The sequence below is a fragment of the Heterodontus francisci genome, chromosome 1 (assembly GCF_036365525.1).
Source record: "Heterodontus francisci isolate sHetFra1 chromosome 1, sHetFra1.hap1, whole genome shotgun sequence".
Lineage (NCBI taxonomy): Eukaryota > Metazoa > Chordata > Chondrichthyes > Heterodontiformes > Heterodontidae > Heterodontus > Heterodontus francisci.
This window is the reverse complement of record NC_090371.1, coordinates 160086634-160113049: the sequence shown is the minus strand read 5'-3', so window position 1 is coordinate 160113049 and position 26416 is coordinate 160086634. Positions and strand designations below refer to the sequence as shown.

The window sequence follows — 26416 nt, the reverse complement described above, 5'->3', positions numbered from 1 at the left end:
GCATAAATTTAGCGTCAATATCATCCACTGTAGTTCTAACTTTATAACCTCTATTCTATCTGTAGGCAGTTACTTGTTGGATTAAGTTCTATTCAAGTTATTTGTTATTAAATTGTCTAACCAGCGTGAGTGACTACAGAGTCCCATTTTGGTTAATCTGTTCATTATTTGTACCCTGAACAAGAGAGGATGTTAGACTCCACTAAGCGTACATGAGCACATTGGCTAGCTTCATGGCTGAACTGCACAGCCAGATTCACTGATTCAATTGTAACTCTTTAATTTAAAAAAAAATTGAATTGCTAGAATTATGTAGAGCCAGTCAGTATTTATTAATGAATTACAGCTGTTAGCTATAATGAGCTTGCTAACTTTTACATCATATTGAGTAAAGCAATGTTTAAATGAAATTTTAAGTTAGATTTGAATTTAAGCAACATGCTAGCAAAACACTAAGAACCAGGGGCAGAGAATACAGGGATCTTGGGAGATAGCAATTGGCCAAAGTACTACCTCATACTCAAGTACACGGCCCAGAGGGATTCCCTCCTATGGGATTCCCTCGCTGGCTGGGTGTAGGGAATAATGTTGTCTGTCCACATCCCATAGAGATAGGGACGAGAGCAGCACATGGTTTTAATACCACCCTAAATTGCACCCTTGAAATTTCCAGCGCCTGCCATGAACTGATGCAGGTGGCACACCATGGAGAATGGGAATACTGCGTGACCACTGTGAACCTCAATATCAGTACGGTAACATCCACTGCCTAGTGATTAACTCGAGTTCCTGCTTTCACCCCCGGGCCCCAACGACAATCGGACATTCAGCAATAACTCACATCCGGCCTCCCCGTTGGGAGTGGATCAGCATAACCGATGATCTAATGGAGGACTTGTTGAGATACCTGCTTCCCAAGGGGAAGCAAACCCCTAAACTGCTGGACCATCTACTGAAAGTGAGGGAAGAGGTACGGACAGCAATGAAGCAGTATCACCGAATCCAACAGGAGGTCAAACAACTGGGAGAGGATATGGAAGCCAAACTGGAGGATGCATTGTGGTGGGAGATGCTTTGGGGACTGGGGTATTAGGGTGAACGTTCACCCCTGGATTAGAATTGTTTCCCATGTACTGGTGGTGGTGCAGTTGCCAATTGCTATCGGACTTATGGTTGAAGGTTGTACCCTGGCACCTAAATTGAGGCGTTAGATATAATTTAGAAAATGTAGCGGAGCAAACCTAACTGCCTGTCTGGCCAACAGTGATGCAGCAAGCAGCACTTAGCGTTAGTTGGCCATCTTGCTAGTAGCCGAGGGCCAAAAGTGGGGATTGAAGTGGTGTACCCTGGGAGTACTGCAGGCTTGACTAAAATTGCTGTAATTTAGAGTCAGAGCCAGAGAGAGATACAGCACCGCAACAGGCCCTTCGGCCAAACGAGTCCACACCAACCATCAACCACCCATTTATACTAATCCTACATTAATCCCATTTTTCCTCTCACATCTCCACCTTCCCTCAATTCTCCTACCACCTACCTACACTAGGGGCAATTTTTACAATGGCCAATTTACCTATCAATCCGCAAGTCTTTGGCATGTGGGAGGAAATCGGTGCACTCGGAGGAAACCCACGCGGTCACAGGGAGAACTTGCAAACTCCGCACAGACAGTACCCAGAACCGAACCCAGGTTGCTGGAGCTGTGAGGCTGTAGTGCTAGCCACTGCGCCGCAGCATAATTATGTAGCATAATACAAGGTATCAATCCCAGACTAAGCCTGGTCACTAGGACACAGGTGAGATCGTAAGAGGATTCTATGGAAGGACCCAAAGCTCATCGAAACCAGTAGGATCCCTGTATTATTCGACGGGCAAAGGATTCTAGGGTAATGGCTATCTTGGGCCAGGAGCAGGCCAAGGACCAAAAGGGGGGTCTGTGAGGGGAGACTGGCGGATGGGGATCATGGGATACTTGGCGTAACTTGGGTCCCTTAAACTTGAAGAAAGCTTGCCTGTTAGACACCCGAATCACATGAATAACCTAATCAAGAGGTGGACGAGGTGAATAATATAATCAAGGCAGGATGAGATTAGGGAAGACAGTAGATGGGAGATGATGTAATTAAAGAAACAAGTAAAGTAAACCTCATGTAAACTGTATAAAATGACTGCTCAAACATTGTCCTCGTAGACCCCTACAATCATTCGAGAGAGTAGGACTTCTTGCATGCTCGTAATAAAGATGGCTGGATTGGTCAAGACATCTGACTCTCGAGGCGTTTTTTTCGGTACCGGGGCACGCCCTCACCCCTTACACTATTCACTTCCAAGTCAGTATCTGCAACGGGGATAGCACATGAACAAGCCAAAGAACTACCTTCCTTCCCTTTCACAGCTGCAAGACCTCAATGAAATGGAATGTCATTTCTTGCTTACACTGGAATGCCTCTCCACATTCCCTACCAGCTCGAGCACCCACATCTTGCTGATCTTCTTTCTTTCTTTTGGGCCAAAGCCTATTGTATTAATGTGTTTTTTGCCATATCTACAGCGGCTAATGGAGGTTGCCATCTGATTGCCATCATAAATGATCTAAGTTGCACTCTCTGAACTGGCATCAAAGGAGCCAGCCCACCTCAAAGGTACACTAACCCACAATTCTAAGTCAGCATAGATTCACAAGTCCATCTGGCCATATGTTCTATGTTTCTCACTATAACACCTTTGTGCATAACGTGCACCAGTTACCCAGTGGCTCACCACTTTCACTAAAGGCGCCCCCATTCCCTACTATACATAATAAGAGATATTTGCAAACATTGTCCAACATATGTGGAGGCTTACGTAAGAAGTTAATTTAGTGAAAATGGTTCACTTATTGTTCTAATTTTTTTTTTTGCTGCTTAGTTTCTTGCTTTGGCAGCCAACTTCAGCACACCAATGGGCCCTGGCTGACAGAAGAGGAAAGCAAAAAAAAAAATCATTGACACCTCAACAGCCTCTGCCAATGCAACACTGCAGGCAGCTACTACAGGTTGTGAAGTGCTCTCAGCATTAGGGGCAATGCTGATTTCCCCCCCACCCCACCCACCTCCAGGATCAGCAATTTGCCCTGCAGAAGACCAAGATGCTGTGGAACAAACTAGCAGTATGGGGGAATCAATTCAACGATTTGCGCGAATCATGAACACAATCTTTATACACACGCTTGCAATTTCTATTTAGGCAATGAGCAGTGGAGATTTTCCAACCGTCATTTCTTCACGTAAGAAACTCCAGTGTCAGAGTATGCTGCCCTGGAATGGTGCCAAATGAGAGACATCTGCTTAACTACAGTGAGGAAGACTGAAACTTGGTCACTCGAGCACTGCTCTTAGAGAATTATAGAGCAGGCAATGGGAGAGATCTAGAGAAGCTCTCTACTGATTCAATTAGGAAACAATGCATGGCAATAAATTACACAAAAAATGCACACACAAATCAAATTCATGGGACACTAAGTATGTGTTGCAACAAGATTAAAGTTAAAATTCACATCCCAAGGGCTTGTTTTGGGGTTTCACATAACCTAAAATCTCAATGTAAACACAATTCGTTTTAATGTTATATTCCTGGTTAAAGCTGAGGTTACCATCGCTTTGGCACACAATGTTTACTAAGGAAACTGATATCCATTATAGACTGATGGCTTTTAGCTCCCTGACAGGCAGGGACTAGCAGTACATAAGCAGAGGTTAGTGCCTACAAATGTACAAGACACATTTGACGGTCTTGATCTCATCCCAAACGTGGAAACACTTAAATCTGTCACATTGAACTTGTGCTGCCTTATAATTTTTAACATAGCTACACAGATGCAAGTTACTATCAGCATTTAGATTGAAATCCTGTTGGACAGTACATGTACCAGGTAATTCACAGAATATGCCTTCAATGCCCAACTATGATCAGCATTCAGAAGTGAACAGTAGTGGTAAACTTAGGCCTCCAGTTCACCAACAAACACTGTCGGCTTACAGAATGCTCTGAGTTAACAATTCCTATTGTAAGGTATTTTACAGCTTTTCCCCTTTTCTCGTCTGCAACATAACCAGCAAGAAAATCAGTGTACCTTGATCTGTAATGGCATGACAATGATACTGCTTCTTTCAATTTTTCACGCACACCTCCACTACACTTTCTTTAAGTGTTTACTAGGGACGATATGAGGAACACATCCTTCCCAAACAGAGGTAACCAAAACAAAATTAATTACTTCAACATAACAAAGATGGAAGTTCTAGACAGCCTAACAGAACTAAAAGCAAATAAATCTCCAGGGATGCATGACATGTATCCCAGAGTGCTGAGGAAGACTAAGTGGGAGATTTGTACAGTATTGGCAATCATTATGAGGAATCACTGAAAAAGTTCTACTAGATTGGATACAGGATAATATGATGTCCATATTCAAAAAAACTAACAAAACAGACACAGGCAACCGTCCCAGGGCACCTTCCCCTGCAATCGCAGGAGGTGTAATACCTGCCCATTTACCTCCTCTCTCCTCACTATCCCAGGCCCCAAACACTCCTTTCAGGTGAAGCAGCGATTTACTTGTACTTCTTTCAATGTAGTATACTGTATTCGCTGCTCACAGTGTGGTCTCCTCTACATTGGGGAGACCAAGCGCAGACTGGGTGACCGCTTTGCGGAACATCTCCGCTCAGTCCGCAAGCAGGACCCTGAGCTTCTGGTTGCTTGCCATTTCAACACTCCCCCCTGCTCTCATGCTCACATCTCTGTCCTGGGATTGCTGCAGTGTTCCAGTGAACATCAACGCAAGCTCGAGGAACAGCATCTCATCTACCGATTAGGCACACTACAGCCTGCCGGACTGAACATTGAGTTCAATAATTTCAGAGCATGACAGCCCCCCATTTTACTTTCATTTTTAGTTATTTTTTCTCTTTTTTTAACATTCTTTTTTACATTTTTAAAAAATCTTTTTTTGCATTTATTTCATTTCATCTTAGTTTGTTCAGTTTGCTTACCCACTTTTTTTTTCAGGTTTGCACTTGCTGCTGTTCAATATTCAGTGTATTCACACCTAATCTGTACTAATGCTTTGTCTTTCAACACACCATTAACATATTGTTTGCCTTTGCTCCGTGACCTTTTGGTCAGCTATGTGGCCTGGTCCAATCTGCACCTTCTCCTTTGTTATCTCTTGCCCCACCCCCACCTCACTTGCTTATAATCTGTGACTTTTCTAATATTTGTCAGTTCCGAAGAAGGGTCACTGACCCGAGACGTTAACTCTGCTTCTCTTTCCACAGATGCTGCCAGACCTGCTGAGTGATTCCAGCATTTCTTGTTTTTGTTACAGGCAACTACAGGCTCGTTACAGTTATTCCAGCTGAGTATACAATAATAGAAATGATCAGGAGGAAACTTCAGGATAATCTGTAGAACCATAACCTAGCAACCAGCAGCCAGCGTGGCTTTAAAAGGAGATGATTCTGTCTGACCAACCTCCTTTACGCCTTTGAGGAAGTAGTAACCCAAGTGGACTGTTGGAAAATCATACAACATAGTGTAACAAGACTTCTAAAAGGCACTTGACAAATGGTAACACAAAAGGCTATTAATTAGGCTCAAAGCTGTGGGGACTTGGGGTAATCTTGGGACTGGCTAGTAAACTGATTGAGGCATAGTAAACATTAGGTACTTGTTAGAGGAGTAATGTCGGAGTGGGGGAGGCAGTACTGAGTGGGATGCCCCAGGGCTTAGTTTTGGAACCATTACTGTTTGTAATTTACATCAATGGCTCATGGAAGATGTGAATTACTTTTGTACCAGTACAGCTCTCTGCTTTGACAAAACTCATTAGAGTGCTGGGTACTCTTATGACAAGGTCATTTTGTTTTCCATAGGTATAATGTTTTTCAGGAATGGGGTGGGGGAGGGAGTAAGAAGACGACTCTCTTATTTCAGGCTTTGCTTTTGATTAACATTACTATATGTACCCCCAACAGGAAAAAGATCCAGCAACTTCAGCATGGATTGTTTCCTTATAACAACACCATTTCCTCCCCTTCCCCACCATTGTCCTTATTATTTTATCATCATGTAGGAAATTCCATCCCTCCCTCCTCCAACTTCCCAGTGGCTTAAATATAAAATGAGTGAATTACCAAACACTGGCACATTCAACATACACAATCAACAGGCAGAAAGCTCATGGCTGGGTCACAGTGATTGCCAAATCTTATATGAAATAAAAAAGACTTAAGAATATGTTTGTAGTAGTAATACAAATTTGTGGTTCTGATGACATCACAAATCATTTGAGTTTTGCTTCTGCGGGTTATGATGTTATTAGAAACCATCTGTGATCTTACCTTGTGTATAAACTGCTTTGGCTCTTCTAGATCCATGTAAACTATACGCTTGCACCCAGAAAGATACTACAGTATTTTTTTTTTAATTCTGAAATTTTCTGCTGATTTTGTTTTCTCCTGCTCATTTTTGAAGGCAGATGCATATGTTCTTTGTCACCCACAGCCTTGTCACTCGTACACAATCAGCACACTCAAATTTGTTAACAGCTATTCTTTCTTTTACACAGCAGAAACTCAAAACTTCATCAGTCATGCATGTACTGGCTTCAAACCAATTTACATCTCTCATCCATGTCTGTCCTCTCACATCTAACAACCGCCTTTAATTTTTTTCAGTCACTGTACTGATTTTCGGGGAACGACAAAATCACAAAACTTGAATTTTTAGCAATGAACTTACTAAATTATATTTGAGACAAAGTACTGTAGTTTTACAGAGTATTGAAAAAAGGGGAAAGTTTCCATTGATCCCAAACCTTTCATTCATTTTAAAACATCAAACAAGTTAGATTCAATCAAGGCAACTTATTACCCTGGGTCAGATATCTCCAAACTCACAAGGCCTTCCTTTCTTAACTCTCTCAGCACTGCAGGCAAGTTTACTCATCTGGCCAGTGTCAGACTTCAGGGTCTGGAGTTAATAATACTTGTTCAAAAGTCTCCTTCCTGCCTTGATGAGGAAGAAAGAACACCTTAAAGAGTCATGTAGCTGCATATACGATGTGACCAAGTCAAGCTTTCAAGTATGAGCTTTATAATCAATTGTTTTAGATTATTGCACTCACCATGGGGAGAGATTTTTGAGCTGAGTAGTGTAAGTATTTCTATTTCAGACACTTGAGGGAGAATTTTGACCACAAAAAAAAAAGACGGTTTAGGTCGTGCGAGAATTAAAGTCTCAAAAATCAGGATCACCCCCCAAACCCAACTACTTCCGGCTTTAACGAAGGCAGGACGGTGGGCAGGCGACCAACCCACTTGAGGAGGTGCGTTGACACTTGAAATATTATAATGAGGCTGCGTGCCTCATTGTTATTCAACTTTTCACATTTAACGGTGGATTGTCAGGTTTCCCGAGCCTCAGGAAATCTGGCAGCTGCACCCAGACGAAGGCCTTAATGGTAACATGAATCACAACCAGATGCAGAGTAAATACCCACTATGCTGCCCCAACAAAATCCCTATGTTCCAAACTCGGAATAGCACCCCATATTACATCAGAGTGACATTTCTTCCATCCTGTAATGTCTCACTTTTTTGCTGTAGGACCATGCCCACCAGGAGCTGGATTCAGCCTGCCCAAACCTATTGCACATAGGACCTGTACAGCCAGCAGACTAGCAGGATTTGAACCCATGTTCCAAAAGTAAAAGGCCAGTGAGTCATCCACTGTGCCACCCTGTTCACCACATCTAGGCTTCTATTGGTCGAAAAAAAAAAGCCTGGATTCGTTGGGAACCTACGAGTTAAATAAAACATCAACTGTAGAGTAGCCTTGCTGCCATGGTACTGGGCTAGCAACCCAGAGATCATGAGCTGAAATCCCACCAAGGCAAGTTGTGAAATTAGTGCAGTAAATCTGATGATCTGTGGGCTGGTACCAGAAAAATGATCAAGCAAAACTGTCAGTCATAAACTAGCTCACCAATGCCCTTCAGGGAAGGGAACCTGCCGCTCCTACCTGGCATACAAGTGACTCCAGCCCAACACTATGTGGTTATCTCTAAATTTGTTTTCCAGTGGCCCACACAACCTTCAGAGTGGAACTAAATGCAGTTCAGCCCAGCATGACACAAATCCTGAAGAAAATATAGATTTAACGGGCAAGATTTTAACTCACTAAAACCCATCCACTTACACAAAGTTAAAATCAGGCCCAATGTCTCAATGCAAAAATAAAGCCAGAGCGCTGGGTTGGAGTTGGGGGGTGCGGGTGGGGGGGGGAGGGGGGTGCGGTGGGGAATGTTTCATTTTGCCTTCAGCAGTTGAAAACGAGGAGACAACCATTTTTATAACTGAGTATTGTGCTACCATGCATTCCAGTGACAAAATCATGAGGTCACAGGTCAGCTATGATGGATTTTGGATGAAATAATGAACTTCCAAAATGTCACCCCAGTCCCAAACTCAGAAGAACCTATAGTGCAAACCATGCATTGCTCCTCATTTCTAAGCTGTAGGCTTTGCTCTCGCCGTTCTGAGCAAGGTTACCGAACTAACACAAATCAGTTGTAAGTGTAAGGAACTTTTGGCACTGAGCTGGACAGAGATCACAAAAGTTCACATATTTACAATTACTAATCAAAGAGATTTACAGCAGCATTATGGGACCTCACAATGCACTAACACAGCACAGCACAAGTACCCATGTGGTGAGCATCTGTGATGGTGGCAAACAGAAGTTCTCCCACCAGAGTGGAAAAAGAATTGGACAAAGAGTCAACCCAAGTGGTTTTCAAAGTTCTAAGCTGTGGAAGTTTTTTTTCCAGAAAAGGAAAAGGAATAATGAATTGCCTCTGGTTTAAGAAAATAAAGTTGTGGACACTTCCACTCCAACTGATTGAAAATCCAAGTTTCAGAGGTGAAAAGACACTGCCCTAACTACTGTTACCAACTTTTCCTTCAAATTTGGAATAAAAAATATTTGAAGTGTTCTTTTTAATCTATTCATGATAAAATCACCACTGACGAAAGAATGACAACCGTGGAGATATTCATTGCAATGCATCGCTTTCTGATTGTTTATTAAATACCATCTGAACTATTGTAATGAGCTCATTAAATCGGCTGCATTTTATAAAGATTGATGGAGTTGCTGAATAATTACTAATCTGTACTTTGGGAACAGCTGAACTTGGCCATCACTTGGTTTAGCTTGAAGGAGAATAAAATGCAATCTGTCATCAACACCTCATAACTGCTGTTCACACTCCAACACTGGCACAGCACCTCACAGCAAACACAAGTGTAACTACTTTGATACTACTGTATTCCCAACACTTTTAAATTATTTCCTCATCGAATGCGTACGCAAAAATGCACATGTATATCTTGTAAATTATGCGTCAAGAACACATATAAAAGTTCAGCTTTCATGCTCCAGCCTTTCTATGCTCTTCCCCTTAAACTTAAAATCCTAGAAATTAGTCAATTTCAATAGCATCAATAGTCTGAGTTTGTGGAGAGAACATGTGTATATCATGTACATTTAAAACATTAATATCTATTATGACAAGAATGAGCTATAAAACAACTGTTTCTATTTACAACAGACTAATAAAACTAAGTACCTGTAAATTATATCAAACACTGAAATTAGAACTGTATGCTACTCACCCTGCTTTAAATTAATGTTTAAAAATACACAAGCAAATAATAAGAAACTGCACTTTCAGAACTTGGTAAATAAAACTGAAGCCAACCTGGCATCAAAACAATCGTGAGTTTGGGAAAGTAAAACTATGGAGAGTGTTCCAGTCACATTAAGAACTGTAAATGCAGCTGAATGCAAAATGTCAACACAACACAGAAACAATGTTGAGCACACAGACTGGTTCAGGTAACCTTACTATTCAAAAACAGAAAGGTTTTTTGCAATGCTGCAATTATACAAATGAGAAGCCTCCAGATTTTACGAAAGCTCATCAAATCATTCCAATACAGAAATTCCTCCCCATTATATTCTCTACTCACAGCATAATCTATGTAATGAGAGAGAGGATCCTGCTTTGATTTTTTAATCAGCATAGAAGTCCAGCCACTGGACATAAATACATCCAACAGGCCAAAAAAAATGAAGATTTATTCAGTGGCAAAATAAATTGCAACTAGTACCTGAGCTTGCTTTCACCTCAGATTAACACAGTAATGTTTACAATACATCACTTTACATACATAATTCACTTTGCTTATAAAATTTAGTTCTGCAATAAATATCTTGTTTGCCTTTTCACATAAAAGGTAAATTTATGAGCAACTGTCTGACACAAGACCTATGACAATCTTAATTAACTGGTCCGCTGGTTTATTGTAAATTCCTCATCACTTCCTTAAATTTAACTAACTGTGCTCGGTGGCAGTACAATAGGAAAGACTAACTCCCATTTCAGCCTCTTATTACTGTCCCTATTACAGCAGTAAGAGCCATTCCAAGCACCTCTTAGTTACAGTAAGTATCAGGCAACCAGCTGTCATTGATCCAGCAATATGCTCCCACTGTGTTGCTTGTGATCATTTTAGTGGAAACACAGGTACTCTTTCAATGCAAATCTAAATTAAATGTTTCTCTTCAGTAATGTGGGATAGTTACCTTCCATTAAAAATTACTTAGCCATCGAACATCCACCTCCCTCCCCAAATCAGAAAATTTCACATTAGGAGGATCAGTCTTGGGGAAAAAAAATGCCTCATTTCTTGGCTTGATTAAATTCTGCGAAGAAGCGGCAGCTTTTATCAAGTTAAACAATTAATTTGCATCAAGAGATAATGAGGCCACATAATTTAATTACAAAAATAATCACAGCCATGTGTTTCAGCATATAATGGAATACTTCAAGCAGCATAATGAGCTCCTGCGAAATTATCCCAAAACCACATTTGAAGTACTATGTGCTATTTTTAAAAAGCTGAAGGACTTACCTCTGTGCGAGTCTGCAGCCGCTTGTTCAGCTCATATATCCGATAGTCTGGCTGCACCACGTATGGCGTGTGTCTCCTATAAAATGGTCCAAAAGGAGAGGAATAGAAAGGGTCATGAGGTGTGCTGGACATCTTGGATGCTTGCAGAGAATCAAACTACACACTGTAACATCAATATCCATACAGTGCACATGGGCTTCAGGCTAAAGTGCAGGCAAGCTACCAGCAGAACACACTGGGAAATGCTCTGGGAGCCCTCTACTGCAAGAGAAAGACCGGATAGCTCTAGGCAGAAAAACTTGTTTTTAAAAAATCAGTTTGTGAAAGGGTCATTTCCTGTCTGCTCCAAAGACTGGCAAAAATATAATTCTTCAAGCTGACAGAGAGGTCTGAGGTTTGGTTTTAATTTTTCCCAGCAAGGACCCCTCAGGAACCTGGCAGCAAGACTTGTTAGCATATAGGTGGTTGAACAGCTGCCTGAACTAAAATACCTCCTGCAAGGAATATTCCACACTGCAGTGCTGCATTTTCTAACACTAACACTTTAAAACAGCACGCTTGCTTCACTCACTCTTAAAAAGCATCCTTAATACTGACTAATCCGTGCAACTAAATTGAACTGCTAAACTCTTAAGAATAGAATTACAAATACAGAAGACGTGGAATAACAGAAATACATCATTTTAAAAGAACACAATTAAGTAACTATCTTGTTAGACAGCTGTCTGGAGACAGATCTTTTGTTTAAAAAAAACCTTGAATGTTGTTTTTCAAAGATGAGCAAAAATGATTTCCTCTTCATAAATTTTCATCTTAATACAAGGAGGCTATGCTCTGCCAGTAACAGGGAGCCTCCTGGGGGGCTGGAAGAGCATCCCATCATACCTATGCCATCATTAGATGACTGTTTGGCAAAGTAATCTGAAGGTTAAAATCATATATTAAGGTGTTTCAAATATTCCATCTTTGGTAACATGCTGATACATTGACATGCATTAACTCTTTGACTTCATATACTTTAAATAGTCACTGCCAGAGGGAGCCTCCCTGAATGACCCCCGCCCCCTCCCCTTTTCCTGCTGAGGAGGTCACATGGCTGCATGGAGACTTGACCCTCTGTTTATATCTGAGTGCACATATATTACAAAAAGAACAATGTTCTTTCAAAGAACCAAGTTGCTGCCTTCAATTACTTTTTAAAATAAGGTTATACCAGTCCACATTATTGTGCTCTAACTGCAACACAGATTGAGCCATTGCACATTTGAACTGCTTTGACAGGGTTTCAAGAGTCCAGAAAGTAAAACAAATTAGTTCTGTATATTAAATTATTTCCATATAACATGCATATAATATGACTGGTTGTGGATATTTCTTTAGTAGATACTATTTTGTTGAAAACATTTTGCTTCCACAATGTAATTTCACCAACATGCTTTATTTTATGAAAGCTTAGGTTTGTCTGAAGTCAGAACGTCTACTGCAGAAATGTGTACTTGGCCTACTAGAAGTGATTATTTTTCAATGTACAAAAGTATCATACTAATAGAACAGGAAATAGCTCTCTCCTTTCACTGATTCCGTACAATGAAAATTAATTATTTCTGGCCCTTGCTTGACTTTGTGTGAAAGTATTCTGTTGCTGAAATGTTATGCTTCATTTTATGAAACAAAAATTTCTGTAGACTTTCTCAGTCTGTGAAACTTATTGATAAAACAAGGCTAGATTAGTTTCAGAATTTCTTGTACATGAGAAGTGACAATTAGCACTCAAGCAAACTCAAAACTTTGATATCAGCATAATTCATATTACTTCAAACCCAAAATCTCCATTTTTTTCATAACTAACAATGATTTGGGGCCAACCCTCCAATATGCAGGTATTCTAGAACAGTCTGAAGTGCAGTAGTTGAAATATATGATAAAACTGAATCATGGTTTAGCTTTGTGCAGCCAGTCAGATGATCAGCTTTTTTACAAACTCAGTCTCAAGTGGAAGTACTTTTTATCCTTGTTTTTCTCTTGATTGTGTCTTTCCTTGCCATCTTCAAGACCTTCCTAGGCCTCAGCCAACTCAGTATATGATAGATCATCAGTGTGTTTCAGGACAGTGGTTCTCAAACTGAGGTCTGCAGAGACTTTCCAGGGGGTCTGCGACATGGGTGACCTCCCAGGGTGCTGTGGTCAAGAGTAAGCAAGTGTGTGACAGCCAGAGACGTGCTCCTTCTCTCCTCTTGCACCTCCTGCTCCTGCCTGCTCCAGGCTCTGCACTCCACATGCTTCTGCTCTCATCATTGTGTACTTTCCCAGTGGTCCTGCTCTCCCCCCGTGCTTTCTCCGTGTCCTGCTCTCCGTGGAAGCCTACTCACTCTGGGCTCCTGCCAAGGATAGACAGACTATGTACTGAGAAGCAAGCACACTCATCTCACTGATAACTGTGAGTAAATACCTGTTTTCTTAAAAGCGTTATTGAATCACACCGAACATGCAACATTTTCAGTGGCCGGAATTTTACGTGGTGGCAGAAACCCTGCCCACTGGCTGAAAAGTCGGGGGCGAGCCCACCTCTGCGGGCCTGGAAGCATGCGGCAATTTTGCATGGCCCAGGCCCTTAACTGGCCTCGGTGGTGGGAGCGGGGCAGGGGGGGGGGGGACTTCTGCCCCTCTGAGGCAGGAAGTCCCACCTCCAAGAGCTGCCAGCAGCTTTTCCGTCCCAGCAGTGCTACTGGGAGCAGAGGCCACTGCTGGGGCTGCACCCAGCCCAGAGCAGCATCAAGGAGGTCGGCCCCAAAAAAGTGGAATTTTGTGCCTCGCCGGGGCCAACGGATGGGTTCTGGCGAGAGGGGTGGGGGTCGTTCAGTTGGCCAAGTGGAGGTGCTCCATCGGGGCAGGCTTGTGATGCTGGGGGGGGCTCTCTGTGGGGCACAGGGTGCCTGAGCAGGAGGGAACGCCCCCCCGCCCCCTTGCCTGCCAGGAGGCCACTTGATATTATCAGGAATCCTTCTCAGGTGCTGAGGTTCCTGGCCACTGCTGGCAAAATGCCAGCTGTGGCAGGAGGAAGCTCTTAAATGCTAAGTAATTAGCCTGGGGCGGGGCAGGCTGTTTTTAACCTCCCTCCGCTGCTGGTAAAATGTCAGTGGGGGCGTGTAGGCAGCGGGAACGGCACCCCCCGCCTCCCACTCGATTTTACGCTCCCCCCAACCCCCACCACCTCCAGCCCACTCCCGGGGTGGGTGGGGGGCATAAAATTCCAGCCATTATATAAGTATTATACTGTATTATAATTTAGCTCGACAGGGGGTCCGTGGTTACGAATCCATTTGAAAAGGTGCCGTTCAACCAAAAATATTTGATAACTACTGTTTAAGATTCAAGCACACCCCACCACCAACTTAATCCTAAATGTAACAAGCCTCTCTTGTTGCTGTCTTATACATTTCAAATTTTTTGATTAGTTAACCCAGAAAGTGAATTATTTTGTGGAACTCTCCTTGATGTGACATTATAAAAGTTCAACTTGATGACATCAAGAATAGAGAATTGTAGGGAAAGGGGACCTTGTCTTTTTCTTTAGCCACTATCTAATTACTTTAGCACAGCTTCGGCTTAAAGGCAGCCTGATAATGGTATATAAAATAATGAACGGGCTGGATTGCCTACCCACCAGGGGTCATGCATTTAAGCAGTGCAAGATTACAAATAGGCTAGATGTTAGGCAGTTCTGCTTATCCCCGAGAGTACTGGACCTTTGGATAAGTTGACGGCTCGAGCACCTGAATCGGTTCTTAGCTAGGGTACAGACCATATCTTAGAAAAGGTTACAAATTTACAGAAGTATGGTCAATGTGGTCTCCTGGACTGGTGCCTGGGTGAGTCAGAGAGGAAGCTTACCAGATTCTGTTTCACTTTTTGACTGTTTTTTTTTGTCTTTCACAGAAGATTCCCTGATTGCTGGAGGTTGTGGGTAGGGTGAGGGGGAGGGGCGGGTGGTAGAAAGTGTCCAGTCATGACTCTCCAGGCATCATGAATGTGGGGCAAGCTTGATAGACCAGTTGGTCTCCACTGACCTGTCATTTTCGTATGTTCATATGCTGAAAGTGGTTATTTAGTACATCAGTGAGGAGGAAACTCAGACGTATACAAGAATATAAACTCATCTATCCAGGGCTCAGTACCTATCATGCCTGGGACACAGAGAAGTAATCAGTTGCTGCTGGTGCTCCACACCCCAAGTGGTGGAAACAATAATCAATGGGATACGGTATGTGTCTATGGTGGCACTACACACATACATTTCATAAGTTGTGCTCACCATGCCACCCATGAGCAGTTGCCATCTCCCTATGAATGGCAGAAACCTGCTTAAGAGCAACTGGTGACCATCCTTTATATTTATGGTGAACTATTCTGCTCATCAGTGAGAGCTGTCAAATGCTGGGGAAACAGTATTTTTCTACATTGTCAACCATCAGCCTCAAGAAAACGAACATCATGGGGCAGGACGTCAGAAATGCTCGATCCATCAATATTGGCGACCACGCTCTGGAAGTGGTTCAAGAGTTCACCTACCTAGGCTCAACTATCACCAGTAACCTGTCCATAGATGCAGAAATCAATAAGCGCATGGGAAAGGCTTCCACTGCTATGTCCAGACTGGCCAAGAGAGTGTGGGAAAATGGCGCACTGACACGGAACACAAAAGTCCGAGTGTATCAAGCCTGTGTCCTCAGTACCTTGCTCTATGGCAGCGAGGCCTGGACACCGTATGTCAGCCAAGAGCGACGTCTCAATTCATTCCATCTTCGCTGCCTCCGGAGAATACTTGGCATCAGGTGGCAGGACCGTATCTCCAACACAGAAGTCCTCGAGGCGGCCAACATCCCCAGCTTATACACACTACTGAGTCAGTGGCGCTTGAGATGGCTTGGCCATGTGAGCCGCATGGAAGATGGCAGGATCCCCAAAGACACATTGTACAGCGAGCTCACCACTGGCATCAGACCCATCGGCCGTCCATGTCTCCGCTTTAAAGACGTCTGCAAACGCGACATGAAATCCTGTGACATTGATCACAAGTCGTGGGAGTCAGTTGCCAGCGTTCGCCAGAACTGGTGGTCAGCCACAAAGGCGGGGCTAAAGTGTGGCGAGTCGAAGAGACTTAGCAGTTGGCAGGAAAAAAGGCAGAAGCGCAAGGGAAGAGCCAACTGTGTAACAGCCCCGACAATCAAATTTTTCTGCAGCACCAGCGGAAGAGCCTGTCACTCTAGAATTGGCCTTTATAGCCACTCCAGGCGCTGCTCCACACACCACTGACCTCCTCCAGGCGCTTACCCATTGTCTCTCGAGATAAGGAGGCCGAAGAAAAAAAAAATAAATTCTGTTCATCAGTGAGAGCTGTCAAATGCTGGGGAAACAGTATTTTTCTACATTGTCAACCACCGTATAAAAGTGTTGAACTAATAGAACAGGGAAAAGTACAATCAAAATTATTTCTGCACCTTGCCTGACTTTATGTGCTGTTCCTAAAATGTTATGGTTCATTTAGGAAACAAAAGTTTCTGTCGACTATTGCATTTATATTTTCACACTGAGCATCGAGCTGTCCCAGTCAGAAGATGCAAGGCCAGATGCTAGTTCCCTTTTTTTTTCAGGTTTGCACTTGCTGCTGTTCAATATTCAGTGTATTAACACCTAATCTGTACTAATGCTTTGTCTTTCAACACACCATTAACATATTTTTTGCCTTTGCTCCGTGACCTTTTGGTCAGCTATGTGGCCTGGTCCAATCTAGACCTCCTTTGTTATCTCTTGCCCCACCCCCACCTCACTTGCTTATAACCTGTGACTTTTCTAATATTTGTCAGTTCCGAAGAAGGGTCAATGACCCGAAACGTTAACTCTGCTTCTCTTTTCACAGATGCTGCCGGACCTGCTGAGTGGTTCCAGCATTTCTTGTTTTTATTTCAGATTTCCAGCATCCGCAGTATTTTGCTTTTATTTATGCTAGTTCCCTTTACTGTTCCCGAACAATATGCCTCAATACCAACCATGGAACTACTCCAGCACTTCTCCTGCCAGTCAGCCTTATGGCTTCTCTGAATAAGGTTACCCTATTAGCAAGTCAAGTTATAGGTAGTTTTCTGCAATGTGACTTTGCCACCTAAGAAATGGGTCAAAACCATGCAAACATATTTTACATTGCACAGCATGTTACTCCGCTTACGTCACACACAAGAGTGATTTACTTCATAAAAGATGCAGGTCTTCTTATGGAAACTGCCTTTCTACTGCAAATAGGCATACAAAAGCACAAATTGTAATGGTACCGCTGGCGGCTGAATAAAGCCAGGCAAGATCTTGCCACACATATCACATTAGTAACTTGTTTGAATCCCCGGGCTCTGCAATCTTCTCTTGGAGCTGTCACCTGGACTTCATGTTGGCAATTCAGATTTCTTTTGAATTGCTCCATTCCACTCTATCATCAGCTGTAACCTCCCAAGAATGCAGCTGTGTTCCACAGAGCTTGAAATTTATGATGTCCTTAATGTACTTTCAGTAGGGGCTTTCTTCCTTCAACTTGGAGTACAAGTCAGTGCTATGGGGTCTGCTACCCATCCAAATCATGCATTCACAAGCTTGGCCCCAAACCCAGTTGTCCCTGGGATCTTTTCTTGCCACTTGATGTTAGGAATGGAGTGGAGAATCTCCTGTGAAACTTTTCTTTCTCTCTGAGGTGCTTACAAGACAACATCCAAGTTTCATAGCTTTAAAACATTAAACACCTGATCTTGTTTTGTAGTTTCACATCCTATTGACTCCAAATTCTTTTCCTAAGCATACCAAAGGCAGGAATAACATTGATGGAAACTTGTTTCACATCCTATTGACTCCAAATTCTTTTCCTAAGCATACCAAAGGCAGGAATAACATTGATGGAAACTTCAGTATTCATTATTCCATGATTTGACAACATGCTAACCAGATAGGTAAACTGAAGCACAGTACTCCCAACCTTGATGGAGGGTACAGAATAAATAATCTGAGATGCAGATTGACATATCACTTCCATCTTCTTCGGGTATAATAGGTTTGATATCAGTCTTGGTTTCCAGAATCTCTTCATAAAGCTGGACAAGAGTAGGGAAATAGACTATATGCATCCTGATAGTCTTCAACTATCATCCATCTAGCCCTGGATTGTATCACAGATTATCATTAATGCTGCAATGGACATAGCATTAACTGGAGAGTGAACACTCATTACAATGGTATAAAACTTCTCCTTGTCTGCAAGGGTGACTGGCATGAATTCACAGGTGATGTGAGCTTCCAGAATGACTTCTGTCCCAATTTCTTGTGAGTTTTGGAGCTTTAAGGAAAAGAAGGGGTAACTAAGATTACACTCTGGAAGGTCAACAACCATCCAATGAGATGGATTAACATCCTTGATCCTTCCATTCAACTGAAAACACGCTTAAAAGGAGTCTTGGATTCTGAGAAAAATCACCTATGTTTCTTTTTCTAATTCTTTCATGGGATGTGAGCATCACTGACAATGCCAGCATTTGTTGCCTCTCCCAAATTGGCCTTGAGAAGGTGGGGTGGTGAGCCGCCTTCCTGAACCGCTGCAGTCCATCTGGTGTAAGTACACCCACAGTGCTGTTAGGAAGGGAGTTCCAGGTTTTTGACGCAGCGACAGTGGAAGAACAGCAATATAGTTCCAAGTCAGGACAAATCAGCCTGTTTGATCGGTTTGATGGGCTATTTGGCACATTACTGGTGATTGTGAGATGAATTATAATCACATACAGAAGTACGAAGATTAATAGGGCCACGCAAGTGTTTGGAAGACAGATTCTACAATTCTTTTCCTTCTAGCTTTTGAAGTGTTTTCTTTTTAGAACTACAGTGGAATTTTAAACATAATTTGCAATCAACAGACTTAAAAGCAGCCAAAAACTACCACAGGCATGAGTCACAGGCATGAGTAACATTCACTCGAGATAGGATAGGGCAAGCTTTCTATCAATATACTGGAATTTTAAAACCATGACAAATCTTTTTTTTATTTGTTCATGGGATGTGGGTGTGGCTGGCAAGGCCAACATTTATTGCCCATCACTAATTGCAATTGAGAAAGTGGTAGTAAGCTGCCTTCTTAAACTGTTGCAGCCTGTGTGGTGTAAGTACACTCATAGTGCTGATAGATAGGAAGTTCCAGGATTTTGACGCTGTGACGAGGATGGAATAGCAATATAATTCCAAGTCAGGATGATGTGACTTGGAGGGCACCTGATGGTGGTGACATTCCCATGCACCTGCTGCCCTTATTCATCTAAGTATCGGAACAATGGGTTATTCTCAAGGAAGAGATGCTTCAGGTACAGGATAGGAATATTCCAACAAGGCTGAAAGGTAGGGGATCTAAGAAGAGGGCTCCCTGGTTGATGAGGGAGATAGAGATGACGCAACAAAAAAAGAGGGTGAATGATGCATGTCAGGTGAACTCATCAAGTGAGAACCAGGCCAGATACAATAAGTTAAGAGGGTAGGTGAAAAAGAAATTAAGACTGGCAAAAAGAGAATATGAAAATAGAATGGCAGTCAACATAAAAAAGGAGCCCAAAGATCTTCTACTGGCATGTAAATAGTAAGCGAGTGGTATGAGGAGGAGTGGGGCCTATCAGGGACAAAGAGGGTAATATATGCTTAGAGGCCCAGGGCAAGGCTAATATACTTAATGAGTACTTTGTAGCAGTTTTTACTAAGGAAATGGAGGCTGACAAAATATTATAAATAGAGAGAATAGAAGCAATGGACAGGATAAAAATTGAGACGAGTGAGGTACTAAATAGGCTGGCTATGCTTAGGGTAGATGGATAGCATCCCAGGTTGCTAAAGGAAATGGGGATGGAGATAGCTGAAGGGCTTGCCATATTCTTCCAATCTTGCCTGGATACGGGGAAAGGTGCCAGAGGATTGGAGACTGGCAAATGTGAAACCCTTATTCAAGAAAGGGTGTAAGGACAGTCTTAGCAACTACAGGCCAATTAGTCTAACATCAGTGGTGGGTAAAGGTTTAGAAACAATAATCAGGGAAAATATCAACGGATACTTGGCGAGGTTTGAGTTAATTAAGGATAGCCAGCGTGGATTTGTAAAAGGCAGGTCATGCTTGACTAATCTAACTGAATTTTTTGATGAAGTAACAGAGAAGGTTGACGAAGGGAATGCAGTGGATGTAGTTTATATGGATTTTAAGAAAGCATTTGATAAGGTACCATATAAAAGGCTGGTTAACACAATTGAGGCTCATGGAATAGGAGAGTCAGTGTCCAACTGGACAGAAGTACAGAAAACAGCGAGTCGTAGTAAATGGTTGCTTTTCAGACTGAAGGATGATAGACAATGGTGTTCCCCAAGTGTTTAGTGCTGGGATCACTGCTCCTTTTGCCATACATAAATGACTTGGATCTTGGAATGCAGAGTAGAATCTCAAAATTTGCTGACGACACCAAACTTGGAGGTGCAGGAAACAGTGAGGATGATACGAGCCGCCTGCAACAGGACATAAATAGACTAGCAGAACAGACAGAGAGGTGGCAGATGGGACATAATACTGACAAGTGCCAGGTGATGCATTTTGGCAGAAGGAATAGTGAGAGGCAATACATATTTAATGGAACAGTTCTAAAGATTGTGCAGGAACAGAGGGAAGTGGGGGTGCATGTGCATCGATCTTTGAAGGTGGCAGGACAGACTGAAAGAGTGGTTGTAAAGCATTTGGGATCCTGGGCTTCATAAAGAGCGGCAATGAGTAGAAAAGCAGGGAAGTTCTGCTGAACATTTATAAAGCTCTGGTTAGGCCCCAATTGGAGTATTGCGTCCAGTTCTGGTCACCATACTTCAGGAAGGACGTCAGGGTCCTTGAGAGGGTGCAGAGGAGATTTACCAGAATGGTTCCAGGGATGGGGAATTTTAGTTACAAGGTTAGGTTGGAAAAGCTGGGGATGTTCTCCTTAGAACAAAGGAGATTGAGGGGAGCTTTCATAGAAGTGTACAAGATTATGACAGGCTTAGATAAGGTAGACAAGGAAAAACTGTTCCCATTAACAAATAGTACAAGGACTAGGGGACAAAGATTGAAAGATTTGGGCAAAAATGCGGGGGAATATGAGGAAGCACTTTTTCACACAGTGGGTGGTAATGACCTGGAACTCGCTGCCCAGAAGGGGGGTGGAAACGGAGACAATGACTTCAAGTAGAAGTTGGATGACCATCTGAGAGAAATACACTTGCAGGGCTACAGGGCTCGAGCCGGGGAGTGGGACTGACTGCATAGCTCCGCAGACAGCATGGACTCGATGGGCCGAAAGTTCACCTTCTGTGCTATAAATAACTCTATGATTTTAAAATAAGTATGTGGGCAGATCACTGCTCAATGAAATTTGATGGGAACAAGGTACTGCACCAGGGAGGTAAAATAAGCAACTTGATGAACAATGTTGGAATAGTGAAGAATGAAATTCAGAGACCAAGCAGTGTTAGTAGATTGTACACTAACTATGCCCAACCACTGCACAACAGCAGTCAACAAAGCCAACAAAAAATATATTTCAGCAATGGTGATTTTCACATAAAACTCTGCATGTTAGTAACAGGAGGTCAACCTGGTTCATTGAAGATGCATATGTAAAAGAGAACAACACATGTGCTTTCCATCAGACAATTTCCCCACCCCCACAAGTTCCATACCAGCTGGCAGGATATCGTGGACCTGAAATACACAAATCAATGTTTAGATCTGTTCATTTGCACTGAAGAAATCAATGACTAATTGCAAAGGTGTAATTCTCGTTATTGTGGAGAAGCAATTGGATAAAGGAGAGTCAAGTACCTACTTGGCTGAAGAATAGTGGGTTCAGAAGAGCATCAACTGCATAAGGTCTTAATGTGGAGCAGGTACTTATATCTGAATCCCTGCTATATCATTTTTGACTGCTCCCCCTCAGTGAAAGTGAAAATTCTTTCCAAGAATTAAAGACTAGTTCTGTCAAAGCCAAGCAATATGGTAGCAACTACCAGTTTAGGCCTGCATGCCATAATTCTAAGCAATACATCCAGAAGGGGGACAAGCAGTAATCGTATAATCAATAACAAAAATCATCAGCTACTCCTAAGTAACAGATGATTTGGCAGATGTACACATAAAATGGTGAACTTACATGATACTCTATGTGTCTGTCAATAGTTTAACATTAAATCTGTCACAAGCATTTCTTAATAGTCTAAATCTCCTCCAACAGAAGTACAAATATCAGAAAGATGCCAATTTATCTTAAAATTTGAAGATAGAATAGAAAAACACACAGACACTAGCAGATGCATTCATGTCAAATTACTATATACCTAACTGTACCACCAAACAACACTGTCATTTCAAACAATGGAGGTGAAATTTCTCCGTTAAGAAAAAAAACAGAATTCCACTTTTTATGTAATTAATGACCAGCTAATAAAATCACAAATGCCAAAGCTGCACATTGTATTCGTGGATAATTATGGAGGAAAACAGACTTTTTCCTATTGTTTCTTAAAAGGGCAATTTAAAGCACATTAATATATTGCAACTTGAATCAATAATCTGTGGAATAAATATTAGCATGTAATGTAAAACTCTGATAAAGTGCATTTGCAAAAATAATACAGGCAAAATTCAGAAGGAAAGTGTGTAGGAAAGCAATCCATTAGTTAGGCAGGTAAGACTGTCGTCACTATTACCATACTAACAGCACAAGTGTGGCAGTGTAATTTGTATTTCTTTGCTGCTGAAACACTAGTGTTAGAAAACACAATTTGCCATACAGACCCAATAATTGGTAGATGACAAATGATCACCATTTTCATACCAGTCTTCACCTTTTCTACACAGCCGTGTCCAGTCTCAAAAGGACATATTGAACTTCATGGCACTACACAGATTCTCAACAAAGTTAATTCCTCACATTTTTGCAATGTGTGAATATGATTGTGTTTTAAAGTAATAATTAAAAGTAATATCACAAAAACCCAAGCGCATCTGATGTATAAACTGCAGTTTCAGCATGCACGTTAACACGATACCGCTGCTGTCTTTGTCCAGCAACAATAAGACCATTTTTTTTTTTAGAAAGCATTCGCTGCAAGGTCTGGGAAAAAGATGTGATATACTGGAGAGTATTCCCACAGGATTTTCTCAAAGTCAAGTGATGTCTTGCATATTGCTAGGCACAACTACCCCACGAATTAGGAGGAAAAGGAGCATAAACAAGCTTTCAAATTTAATAGGCTGCCCATCCTGAATTTTTTCACTAGATAAGTCAATTCGCTCCATAACAGTAAATATAATAAAACAGCTGATTTTTTTTATAACAGTAATGCAGTAAGCTGTATCTGAATTCAGTTTTAGAGAAGCAGCACGAGAATCCTCAACGATTGCTAATTTAATATATTTGGTTCATGAATGGCCACCATTAAAGCAAAATACAAAACATTTGTTTATAGCCTGTGGTCTATTTTAAAAGCATATTAGCAATACACAATTAAGAGGTATGTACATTAGTTGGTGTTTCCTGGTTCTTAAAGCAATACTGATCCTTTGCAAGCCTTAAAGGCAAACCGCATATTCCCGAAAAAAAATTACAGGACCATGACACTGGCAACAGGGAATAAAGACCACCAAACCTGATTTATAAGTATTCCAAAGCAGCATCAATAATACTAGTAAAATAGTTCTGAAGCTTGATTGATTTATATTTTAAAAAATCAGACTTTGGAATGCTGAGGGGAGGTAGAGAATATCACAGAAGTGATTGAATTCCAGGGCCGATTATAAGTCATTAAATTTGGTTGACATGAAAACTTCAAATAAAAACAACAGTAACACACTGTACATCTATTTTCTACATTTGTTCATGGGATGTGGGCATCACTGGCAAGGTCAGCATTTATTGCTTATCCCCAATTACCCTTGTGAAGCCTTCTTGAACCATTGCAGGTTGTGGGTTGGTGTGGTGTAGGTACACCAACAGTGCTGTTAGGGAGGGAGTTCAGGATTTTGACCCAGTTACAGTGAAAAAACAGCGATATAGTTCCTAGTCAGAATGGTGTGTGTGACTTAGAGGGGAAATTGCAGGCGGTGGTCCTCCCATGCGCCTGCTGGCCTTGTCCTTCTAGGTGGTTGGGGTCACGGGTTTGGAAGGAGCTGTTGAACAAGACTTGATGAGTTGCTGCAGTGCATCGTCTAGATGGTAGAACACTGCAGCCGCTGTACGCCTGTGCTGGAGAGAGTGAAGGTTTTAGATGGTGAATGGTGCGACAATCAAGTGAGCTGCTTTGTCCTGGATGGTGTGGAGCCTCGAGTGCTGTTGGAGCAGCACTCAGTCAGAGAAGTGGGGAGTATTCTATCACACTCTGGACTTGCACCTTGGAGATGGTGGAATGGTTTGCGGAATCAGGATGTGAGTCACTCACTGCAGAATACACAACATCTGTTCAAACTCTGTTAAGTTATGCTAAAGTTTGGTGTAGATTATCAAGTGGATTGAGGGAGAGGGAGCAGAGAATTGACCAGGAGCTAGCAGAGGTAGATCAGGTGAAGAAGCAGAGGGAATGTAATCCAGGAAGCAGGGACAGCAGAGATCATGGAGCCAGGCTAGTGTGAGGGGTAATTCCACAGGATCAAGTTCAAGAAACAGCTGAAGATTGGCAAGGAAATTTTCAACAAAACAACCCAGGACAAAATAAATCTGGCTACTTGGATTGTGGTGTCTGAAGACTGAAGTACTGTACACATAAAACATTATTAGTTTCAATTATGTTTACAGAAAATGCACAGATTCTCATATTCAAATGAAGTTTAGTTCTAATCAAAGGGTAATCAATAAAATAACATACTAGTTAAAGATGTATTTAAGATTAAGAGTTTCAAAGCTTGATAACTGGTTAAGTGCCAAGCAGAAAGGTAGCTTTAACATTTCAGTTTGGTACACATCTTATACCCCCGGCAGTAACATCACTGTTCCCAGGCACTGCTCTGACACTCCAACCAACTGTAGAATATTTCTCTTTCAGTTAAATAGGTACTGTTGTCATAATAAAGTGTCTTACAAATCACATTCCAACTAGAACATTTTTTGGGCTAGAAGGGGAAAATTATTTTTATCATCCCACCCTTTGGTCTCCTCAGGCCATGAACTATCTCCCAGCTGAAAAAATAAGTTGGTGCCAAACCTCTGCCAATGTGCAAGAGGCGTGGCAGCATGTGCACTCTTTTGTAAGAAATACTGGTATAGTTTTTTTTTATTTCCAAAATATACTTTATTCATAAAAATCTGTAAAAAATACATTCCCAAACGGTTTAAAACAGCATCAAGTCAAAAAATACAAACAGTGCAAAGGTGATCAGTTTCCTTCAATACAATCCTGAGTTGCCTCACAACCCTTCCATTTCATTTGTCATGCCATTAACATTTTTACATTTTACAGCAAATGAAAATTTTTCCGATACAGTTCGAGGGGTTTCCCATGGATCCAGCCCCTCAGTTCAGCTTGGTGGGGGGACCTTACACTGTGGTCTTTCCCCATTGAGCCTTTGCTGCGGCTGCCCCAAGCTTTAGTGCGTCCCTCAGCACGTAGTCCTGGACCTTGGAATGTGCCAGTCTGCAACATTCGGTGGTGGACAGCTCTTTGCGCTGGAAGACCAGCAAGTTTCGGGCAGACTAAAGGGCATCTTTCACCGTTGATGTTTGTCTCGGTGTGTGTCCCTGGGAACAGCCCGTAGAGCACAGACTCCTGTGTAACAGAGCTGCTTGGGATGAACCGCGACAAAAACCACTGCATCTCTTTCCACACCTGCTTTGCAAAGACACATTCCAGTTCCGAAGAAGGGTCACTGACCCGAAACGTTAACTCTGCTTCTCTTTCCACAGATGCTGCCAGGTCTGCTGAGTGATTCCAGCATTTCTTGTTTTTGTTCCAGGAGGAGGTGGGCAACCGTCTCTTCCCCACCACAGCCACCGCGGAGGCATTGCGCGGAGGGGGCAAGACTTCGGGCATGCAGGAAGGATCTGACGGGGAGGGCTCTTCTCACCACCAGCCAGGCTACATCTTGGTGCTTGTTTAAAAGTTCTGGTGATGAGGCATTCCGCTAAATGACTTTGGCGGTCTGCTCGGGGAACCATCCGACAGGATCCACCGTCTCCTTTTCCCGTAGGGCCTTGAGGACATTCCGTGCAGACCACTGCCTGATGGATCGGTGGTCAAAGGTGTTTTCCCATAGAAACTGCTCCACGAAGGATAGGTGGTACGGCACGGTCCAACTGCATGGAGTGTTCCGCGGCAATGTGACCAGG

General features: G+C 42.3%; 1 protein-coding gene across 6 annotated transcripts in view; it reads right to left on the bottom strand.

Moving 5' to 3' along the window:
- Positions 1–26416, bottom strand: part of LOC137373065 (LIM domain-binding protein 2) — a 586094-nt gene that overhangs the window by 337284 nt on the left and 222394 nt on the right. For 3 of the 6 annotated variants that reach the window (XM_068037878.1, XM_068037908.1, XM_068037919.1), the window contains exon 1: positions 11022–11437. In XM_068037878.1, the coding sequence (XP_067893979.1) occupies positions 11022–11153 (132 nt within the window). In that variant the 5' untranslated portion in view covers positions 11154–11437. Of the gene's footprint in view, positions 1–11021; positions 11438–11776; positions 11856–26416 lie in introns of those variants that run through there. The other 3 variants (XM_068037868.1, XM_068037899.1, XM_068037889.1) reach the window with 2 other exon arrangements.